This window comes from Oculina patagonica, chromosome 13 (genome assembly GCF_052425735.1).
Source record: "Oculina patagonica isolate OP01 chromosome 13, crgOcupat, whole genome shotgun sequence".
Lineage (NCBI taxonomy): Eukaryota > Metazoa > Cnidaria > Anthozoa > Scleractinia > Oculinidae > Oculina > Oculina patagonica.
The window spans coordinates 949,910-959,870 of NC_135770.1; the positions used below are offsets into that span (position 1 = coordinate 949,910).

At 37.1% G+C, this 9,961-nt stretch overlaps 1 protein-coding gene across 3 annotated transcripts in view; it reads right to left on the minus strand.

Moving 5' to 3' along the window:
- LOC144634412 (polycystin family receptor for egg jelly-like) overlaps positions 1–9,484 on the minus strand; it is a 20,139-nt gene extending 10,655 nt beyond the window's left edge. The window contains exons 1-9 of one of the 3 annotated variants that reach the window (XM_078493361.1): positions 9,407–9,484; positions 8,041–8,192; positions 7,511–7,845; positions 3,859–4,000; positions 3,117–3,238; positions 2,849–2,907; positions 2,219–2,373; positions 1,001–1,730; positions 1–288 (exon numbers count right to left, since the gene is read on the minus strand). The exon at positions 1–288 is cut by the window's left edge and continues 340 nt beyond it. In XM_078493361.1, the coding sequence (XP_078349487.1) occupies positions 1–288; positions 1,001–1,730; positions 2,219–2,373; positions 2,849–2,907; positions 3,117–3,238; positions 3,859–4,000; positions 7,511–7,845; positions 8,041–8,122 (1,913 nt within the window). In that variant the 5' untranslated portion in view covers positions 8,123–8,192; positions 9,407–9,484. Of the gene's footprint in view, positions 289–1,000; positions 1,731–2,218; positions 2,374–2,848; positions 2,908–3,116; positions 3,239–3,858; positions 4,001–7,510; positions 7,846–8,040; positions 8,298–9,406 lie in introns of those variants that run through there. The other 2 variants (XM_078493362.1, XM_078493360.1) reach the window with 2 other exon arrangements.
- Between the last annotated feature and the right edge of the window lie 477 nt (positions 9,485–9,961).

Below are 9,961 nucleotides of genomic sequence, written 5' to 3' on the forward strand. Positions count from 1 at the left end.
CCGTTATGCTCAGTCGCTTTGACCTTGACTTGGAATTTTTGTCCTTCTTTGATTTTGATAAGGGCGTCGAGTCTTGGTAAATCAAACTGTGTTGTGTTTGCACTTGTTATCATCAACCCACTTGTGTTCTTAAATTCACGCCAAGTGAATTTGCCCTGTTGACTGGTTGAAAGAATGTGAACGGACCACGAAAATGTGGCGATCGATATGCACGGTCGGTTGGCGCAAACCACTTTGAATGTAAGCAGTCGCATAGGACTGACTTTCGCCCGACAGTTATTGATACACCTGAAAATAAAACATCATGAAGCTGACAAAAAGAAACATTGTTTTATAATACATATAATATATAAATAAAATTAGACAAAATAAAGGATAAAGAAGTGAGGGAAAATTACTAGTTACAACATATTTTATTTAGATATCGAGGGAAGAGTTAATGCCTTTAAGTCAACATTTTTGTGCAAACCGAGCATAACTTTGACACGAGAACTTTGACAGATAAGAGGTCAGAATACAGCTATAGTTTGACAACAACAGCAACAACAACAAAATAAGGAACAACAGCTTAAAAATGCAAGACGCTATATAATAAATAGAAACAATAGGAACAACTCAAAACATCAGGAACAAAATCAAAAAATGCAGACATAATTGGAAGATCTTCACTCCCCTCCACATACTTGTTTTGTTTTGACAGTTCGAATTGTTGCCAGCGCGTACAAAATCTGACCGGCGTAATTGTCTCAATAACAAATATGAGACGCAAATTCCGTCGAAAACATGAGAGCAAAAAATGAGACGCTTATTTTAAAAAAGTTCGAAAATAAATTTTCAGTTCAAAATGATTTCAAACTGGTTTAACTTGTATTTTTCTTTGTTTAACTAGCATCGTTATGGAAAACTGGAACAAAGGAAAATAGAAATCAAACTACTTTGAAATCATTTGACTTGAAATTCATTTTAAACTACAACAAATACATGTAAAACAACAACTTACCGAATAAAGAATGGTACTGCGGGCTTAACTTGTAACTCGTGCTTCGCATAAGATGTCCTGGTGTCTTTATTCACTGCCAATTGGAATAAGTAAGTGCAATTTGACTTAAGAGAAGCGACATCAATGATAAGGAGTTTTTGATTGAAGAAGATAGAATGGGTTGCATTGGCAATACCAGAACAAGGCCCCAACTCAGGTTTTGGAAAATATAAAACATCCACTGGGTCCCACTGACATGTTCTTTGGCATTGCCACGCAAAGTTTAATCTTCTGTGCTGAAGCCACTGGTGCTCTGGATCGTACGACCAAGAGCCATCTATTGTAACGTTTCCTATTTCCCTTATTACTGATGCAGGTCCCACGATCTTAGCAATCAAAGCCGGCATGTGGATTGTCACAAATCCGTATCCATACGCTGACGTTTCTGGGGCATCTTCAGAAACCGAAACTTCCACTGCTGCATACACGACGCCTGCGCCAAAAAGCCTTGGCCAGAGCCTGACTGTGTCCCTGTTAATAGGTCCATACATGAGGAATGGCGAGAAGTAATTTGTTTCGCGGTCGATTTTAGAGAACCTCCATTCGTACCGCGTTTGGTTCGATTCAGAACAGTTAGTTGTCACAAGAGCTGTCAAGCTAAAGGGACCGTCGGTCGTCATGACGATATCTGATTTAGAAGGACGACGCTTGAATTGTACATCTACAATGGGAGGCCCGCAACTGCATCCAACTATAATGAGAATAAGTTTTCAAGTAACATAAAAAATAGTCAATGGAGACCACTAACAAGTTTTTTAAAAGAGCCTTATGGAAGGATTTTGCTTACGTGTTTACGTCATAGTTGCCACAAAATTTAGACCACGTGATTATTCATTTGGGAGGTTAAAATTGTGCAATTTCTGACACGCAACTGGATGTATGACTGTACGAACAGAACAGTTGCAACTTCCCAAATGAATCTTAACATGGCAACAGGGATGGCAACAGGGATGTAAACGCGTTAGTCGAATTCTTCTACTTATTAAGATGGGAAAGGATAAAGATGAAATCAACAAAAAAATGAAAAGAGAGATCCCAAATCCAAAGAAACATTATTTATTCCACCCCCCCCCCCCCCCAAAAAAAAAAAAATCAGTATTTATCTGGGATATTTAAATTCTAGCTTCTTAATTCTTCAATAACACTGTAGTAATATTGGTTGGTTAGGTTACTACTCACATGGGTATCTAATTTTTAAAAAATCCGACTGGAAAACAGTGGACTCGCTAATGAAGGACCTGAGTTTAGCTACAAGAAGATGAACACTCGATTCAGTGCAGTACATGGCAACCTCTGCTGTGGCGAATGTTGATATTTCCGGGGACGGCTGTGGACTATGGAAAAAAAAGTAAAACGATGAATTCGTAAAGAAGTTGGCTAAAACGAAGTTAAAATAGCTACAGTTTTTTTCAGCGGGCTTCGTCGGGACAACACATAGTACCTTTTTTGCGATAAGGTGTCGGTAAAATGTAAATAATAAAAAAAATAAATCACTTTATTTAAGCGTCAATGTATTCAGCACTGCTGTACTAATTGAGGACACTGTAAATAGATAAGCAAACATTATAAATCAAACAGAAACGTATTTAAAATCCCAACTCGTAGGAAGTTGACCAGTTGGCTATTTACGAAGCATGGAGGAGTTAAATTCGTGAAAACCGAACAAAAATCCATCTAGTGTGGATTTGAACTAAGTACTTTGTGTTGTGTTGTTAGAATTAACCCTCCCCCCTTGTCTATCCTGTGTGTCTATATTGATTTGCGCTACTCTAACAAACAAACAAAAAGTGAAAGAACAAATTTATTAACCTCAATCTTAAGACCCTGTTATATAGATATCCTCTCACTGTGTTAAAATGAGAATGAATCTGAAAAAAAAAGCAAACGATTGAAATTAACCACTTCCGGAACAGTGACCCCTTGTGTACATTTTTTTTATTTAGGATTAAATTTTAATCATAATTACAAACTCTATTGCGCCACTCTATTACACTGTTTAGCTAAGGAAAAGGAGAAATCAAATACATTCAAACATTTCAGGTCATTGTTACGAGAGAACGGCACTCCTACAACTGACCTCTTCCGTCGCTCTTGCTGCTCTCTGTTTATATTCATCACTTGAAGTGTTCATATGGTTCAGGGTGAATGGAACATTGTCAAACATCAACCAGGCCTCGAAATAATAACCTGGAATAGGAACTGAATGAGGTCAACTAATTAATCACATGATCATGCAAGCAAGCAAGTAATTAATTAATCAATGAATCAATGAACCAATTAATCATTTCTTCAATCAAGCAATCATTTAATCAATCAAGAAATGAGGAAAGCGAGTAACCAGTCAAGCAATCACTTTAATCCAGTTAGTCAGCCACCAATTAGCAAAACTAACAATTTGCCGTCGATCGATAAATAAAAAGACAAATTTACGGTACGTAGTTTTTCGTTTTAGAGGAAGGCCTATTTAGCAATCTTCTGCAATAATACGCGTCCGTTGGTAAATTTCACGAGGTGCCAAGCTCACGTGATTGTTATTCTCAGTGGGTAAAACTACAAATTTAGCCTTTGTTCACTTTCATTTCAAATTAAATGAATTAACCATATTGACCATTCTAATTTAGCACGAGAGAATATCATGTATTTAATTGATTGCCACATATACTTCTTTCAATATTAGTTCTGAGAAGTTGACCATACGTCAGGACATTTCCCTCTAGTTGACGAATCTATCGAGATTCTGTCACTTGTTTACTAGATAATGTTTGCGCATTACAATAAAAAAGTAACTATTGATCACTTTTTAAGTTATGTCTTCTTACTTGGTTCGCAGCCATAAATTTCCATTCTGAGTCCAATGTTGTTATGCCAAGTGGTGGGCACCATCATGAGCTTGGATGCGATAGCAGGAACCGGTAAATCGTGTCTGCGTACATTGTTACTGTCTTGATTTCCTTCAAAATCCTGTAGCGACAAAAGGACATATTAGAAATTATTTCGCAAAACAACATTCTACATTTTCGAATAATATATATATTTTTTTATTTTGTGCATGCCCTCTTTGACGTACACACAAGGTGGCTCTGAATCCGCCCCCATTTTGTAAACTTTGCAAAACGTTGTATCTTAGCATGCTTATTATTACTTGACATATAGGAAAAAGGGGGATCACCGAGCTCTTTTTCGAGTTGTTACCAGTTGATGCTAAAAAGGTGTAGATTAACCACAGTTAACGTTAACCGCGTAATATACTGACGTGTTAAGAATCCTTGTTTTTTAGCTAAACGTCTAGCCATCATTCAAATATGGGAAATGAATAAATCAACGAAGAAATGCATAATTTGAACCCTTTACGTACTTCAATACCTTTGAACGTTCGCCTTAAACATAGGATAACAAATTTAGCTAATCTTAAATTTTGAATTTCGGAATTCGCGATGTTGTAAGTCATCGCTCGTTTGCGCTCCCGCAGCCCAAATTTGACGCTTTCAGTATGAACAGAAACGACGTTATGGACCTTGAAACAGGGTTTAAATTCCATACAAACGTCTCTAATTGTCAGCCAGCGTCCCCCAAAACCATATAAACTCTTAAAATTTTTATCCGTTTTGTGACTGCTGTAAAATCCTGTCAAAGACTCATTCGGCTTGAAAGAAACTAAGATGGAAACCATTATGTTTGCCCATTTTCAAGAGTATCACAAAAATCATAAAAAATTTTAAGAGTTTATATGGTTTTGGGGGACGCTGTCTCAAAATAAGAGACGTTTGTATGGATTTTTAACCATGTTCCATAACTTCATTTTTGGTCATCCTAACAGCATCAAACTTGGTCAAATGACCAATCGCACCGTGATCTTTCATGTGGTGATGCCAGATTATCGATTACTTAAAATTTGAAACTTGCCCCAGTTCCCTGCTCAACCTCGGAATGGCCAATAGCGGACACGGTCGGGGCGTCGTTTTGTGTCCGTAAAAGCAAGAGTCCGTAATAGCGGGGTGTGAGAAAAAAAGTGCCGTTAAAATACGTTAAATAATATAGAATATGACAAGCTTATCAACAGTGGTGAAACTGCTAAGTAGTCGTTGAGAATGGACTATTCGGGCTTGATCTTTCCTAACGAGTCTGGGGGAAAAGGCCAAGCTGAAGGGAAAAGGAAGTCTTTTGTACCGTTACTGAAGGAACTGATGCAAAACTAAACCTTCCAGAAGTCCTTTGAAGTGTGTTTTGACAAACAACGAACAACATATTGTAATCTCATGTAATAATGTTATGTGAGAAGTTCATGGTGTCCGCTTTATCGAGAGTCAAAACAATAAAAACTGTTATGTTGGTGTCACGAAAGTGTCCGTAATTCCGTAATAGCGAGAGTCCGTAATAGCGGGAGTCATTTCCAGTCAAACCTCTATAGCTTTCGCCGGGGATCTGGATTTTGTCCGTAATAGCGAGTGTCCGTACGTAATAGCGGGGTGTCCGCAAGGCGAGAGTTGACTGTAATATGTTTTTTTCGCCCACTCAGGCACATTGCAACAAAATGAAACATAAATAATTTGAATACCAAAACTGAATAGCATAATCAATGTTAAAATACAAGGTCAATTGGTACATTTATGTTTCAATGTTTGCCAAATTGGATTCTCAATTTCTAGCTTGACTCCTGCCAGTCTTGGCTACGACTCCAAATCGAAGCATCCAGATCTCAGTTTTCTGTTGCGGCTAAAAACCTGTATTGTATGGTTGGTATATGATATCAACCGCAAAACAATTATCTTTGTTAAAAAGCCATGTTTAGCGCGTCTATTTAGTGCACATACATTGATGTTTTGTCATTAGCAATTGGACTTTGTCATAACAAAAAAATGTTCTTGATACTAATAATTTGTTTCTTAGACAAAACACAACTGGAGATTCTTTTGTTTCATTTTTCCGAAATTGTTTTGCCCCGTAAAAACGAATGCAACATTATCCAGCAAACATGTTCTTGGTATCCCGCTAAGCTACACCGCAAAACATATATTTCTGCGACCTTTACAAAAGAAACTTGTTATTTATTGTTTATACAATTATTCTTTCTATTATTACAATTCTTTTTAGTCCGCAGGCTTGTACCGCGCTGAATACATGCAGCGAATCTGTAGAAAACTCTTTACAATTGTTAGAAGAGATCTATACAGGCAGTTTCGAGTTCCTAATCTATATTTGAAGTGAGGGATGTCCATTTTCAAGTACAGTTCTGAACTGAACTTGGGATCTTTCTAGAAGTATGGCAATAAAAACTGAAAACCCACATTATTGTCAATAATGCGTCGATCACCGTCACCCAAGGTTACTTAAATAAAATTGCAGACCAACAACAAGAATCAACACGCACAAATTTGACTATTTTTTATCGTTTCAGCTTGTTTTCTTGTCATATATATTAAAAAAAGTGCCAAAATACCGGATCTGTACAGTGTTTTTTAATTCTCGAATTTATAATTATTACTTGTTATGTTTATTTTTTATCATAGGACACCATTTTATTGTTACAAGGTGACAAAAGCCTGTCGTCCTGTGTTTAAATATGCTTTTTCTACAGATCTATGACAACTCGTTTTTTTTCTTTTAATTTATGAAAAATTTTGTAATTGACGTCTTTTCCGCAAGTTTTTGTTTGCTAATAAACGCGTGTTATGTGGTTTTCTAGGCATGTAATGTAGGTAAAATACAAAACCACTCCGTGCCCAGTTGATATCAAATCTTGATATCGGTATCCATCATACAGACAAAATGCAACAAGAATTAACACGCTATAAGCTATTAAATGCAAAATTACCAATGAGTCAAGGCATAGCTGGTGTCACACAAACACAATAAGAGAATCCCCGTGATACGAAGAAATGTCAGACTTCCATTATCGTCCGTGCAACAAAATTATCATTTTCACAAGACAAATGTAATAAAATGGCTGACTAGACAGTTCAAGATCAAAAAGATAAAAATTACACAGTGCATTTACCGAACCATGCGATGGACATGTTCAGTTCCATACGAATGCATTTGTGAATTTGATTTGTAAACTCTTAGCAGCGATGTTTAGGGCACACAGGACGCATGTGCTTCCCGGTGTGGGACGTAACAAAAATGAAAATTCAAGTTTTGTAAGTGAGAAAGATTTACACTCATACTTATACTTGTGTAGTGATCATGAAGGGGTTAAATGTATACCATAAATATCAGTTGCAGTACACGAGAAAAACGAAATGTGTATAAATCCAAATGCGTTACTATTATTTTTATATTTCGTACATGAAGTATTCAAATTTACAACTTGAAATACTGCCAAATGGATATAAAACCGCTGAAGATATCCCTTAGCTTCACGTTAAAGAAGACTGAAAAATCCTTGCGAGACTAAAATTCAACTCTTCCGTTGATTAACAACACTCTTGGTCTTATCAGAACAAGAATCAACCATCACAATCAATTCCTTACCAAAACTTTATCATTGACGTCCATAAAATAAGCGAACTCGAGCTTTCCGGCGTACATCAAGCGATAGCTGGTAACCCATTCCGCAATAGAAGCATCTCCATAGCCCTGAGTCGCAATCCCTGTAATGGTAAATTCCCTTCTTAGGTCAATTCTGATCCAAGGCAATTTGTCCGAGACACCATTACGGGCCCTGTAGCCTGGAGGCGACATCGTTAAGTTGAGCCGGGCACGATGGGCACCAAATGTCGAAAAATCGTCGTTATAGGCTGAGAACGCTGAGAGCTGGTCATCCTTAATGAGGCCGCTTTCAAGGCCAAGTGGAAGTTTGCACGGTTCTGTGGAGTGGAGACATTACATGTTAAAAAATAGATAACTCTTAACAATATTACAAAATGAGTCAAGACAATATGTTTATTATGACAAGAGATAAAATGACTAATATTGACTAATATTATTGACTAATGACGAAAAGCTGACATTGGTTTATCGTGAATAGCTTTTTTTTGACAAATGATTGCTGGTGGACTTACTTGGGCATTCAGAACTTTTCAAGCTGGCGTTTGTAGACAAAGAAACGAATATCAATAGCCAAAACCATCCACAACGCTTCATTTCTAGACACTCTCGCCTTTAATAAAGCGGCCGTTTAATCGCCTCATCACTTCTGCGTCCGTTCATATTTCTGCAATGATTGAAAAGGCCAAAAGCATTCCATAGTTTGGCAACCATTGTTAAATATGACAGGCAAAGTAATCGCTAGGACTGTAATCAAGGCGATCCATAGAAAGGTGAGAAAACGAGCTAAACGCAGATGACAAACAAAAACCCGGTGATTAAAAATTTAAGCAATGAAGCATTTATACAATTTACCGAACAGCATGGCTCTTAAGACTCAACATCTTCTTGTTGAATACGAGTCTAAACAAAACAAAAACAACCATTCTATGATAATCAGAACTGATATAAATGAATAGAATTTTATTAAAGCGATAATTTTGCCTAGATACTAAAGTGGTCTAAAGTCAGAGTTCTGTATTTTTCGATACGAAAGATCTAGAATATCCTTAAGTAATCTCGCGCTAAACAGTTGCCAATTAACGCGTAAGCCGTTTCTAATTATTCATAGTTTAAATTTGAAGTCTTTGAACGCTTCACCATTGAAAGAGACGTTATGAATGGGTAAAAGGCACAACATTGCTTAAAACAAAAAGCTGTGTTTTGATGATAAAAATTCATAACCAGCCCACAGCGGGCACGACATAAACAATACAAAAACATTTAACTCAGAGGCCGCTGATTGGCAGTTCAACATCGCGTTGCGGCCCTTACGACGGAAAACGTTACGATCTTTATTTCTTCAATTTTAAAGCAACTGGGCCTTTATCCTGCGAGCAAAGTTCAAGGGGTTTAAAGTTCTGTCTTGTTTCTGTGAGAACGGTTTAAGGTATTCATTGTCATAAATTGACACTGTTTGAAATTATACCTGCTCGTATTGTTTAATCCACCTGTTAAAGCGCTTATATTTGTTTAAATCATTATAACACACAGGGTCTACAAAATAGTACATTTATTCAAATGGATAGATCAACATGACTTCGCTTTTAATCTGTTGTGTTCAATGAGAATTTTTTTCTATCGGACGAAAAAGTTCGTGCAACTGACTAATTTTGTAGATGCCTCCTGCTGAAATTCGGCTTTGTAAATTTTTCGTTTTAAAATTAAAATCTATTCAAAGTTTCAGGGAAGGTTTGTTTATTAGCTAAAAGTAGATAAAATTATGAAAATAAAATGCAGGTTGGGACTTAAAAGCTAAGAGACGATGATCGATGTCACTTTTTTTTTTGACGTACGAGTGAAGACTTCTTCACCACTATACTGTATCAGCTGATTGTTTACTTGCATTATAAGTTACCTGCTAAAACCTCTGCGTTTGAGCCAAGCCGGCTCATCAGGCCAGGTCAGGCGCTTAGCTCCGGTCTCGTAAAGTGAAGTGATTAGGAGTATGTCTATTCATCTTTCTTAATGGTATGCTATAGTCCATCGCGGGGCTACCCCACAACATATAACGGGTTCCTGTCGCTACTCATTAATTTCCCTAGGTGATAGGCACTGTCAGATAAGTGTCTCTTGACCAAGTCCTCAGCACAGTAACCCTGGCCAGGGTTCCAATCCGGACCGATAGATCCGGAGTCAAGCGCACTAATCATTAGACAATTGCGCCTCCTACTGAAACACAGCGAAGAAAATGAAAAACAAAATAATATGATAGTACGCAATCATCAAATATTTCGTTTTGGAGGTTAAAATGGAAATCCATTATCCTAAAGAATACTTATCTAGACACCCCGAAAAAAGGCACTAAGGTTTTCAAAGACCCAGGCGAAATAGGGAAAGAAAATTAAACCAAACTGCTGTTTTCAAGTGAATTTTTAAAAAAAACTTTCAGTACAG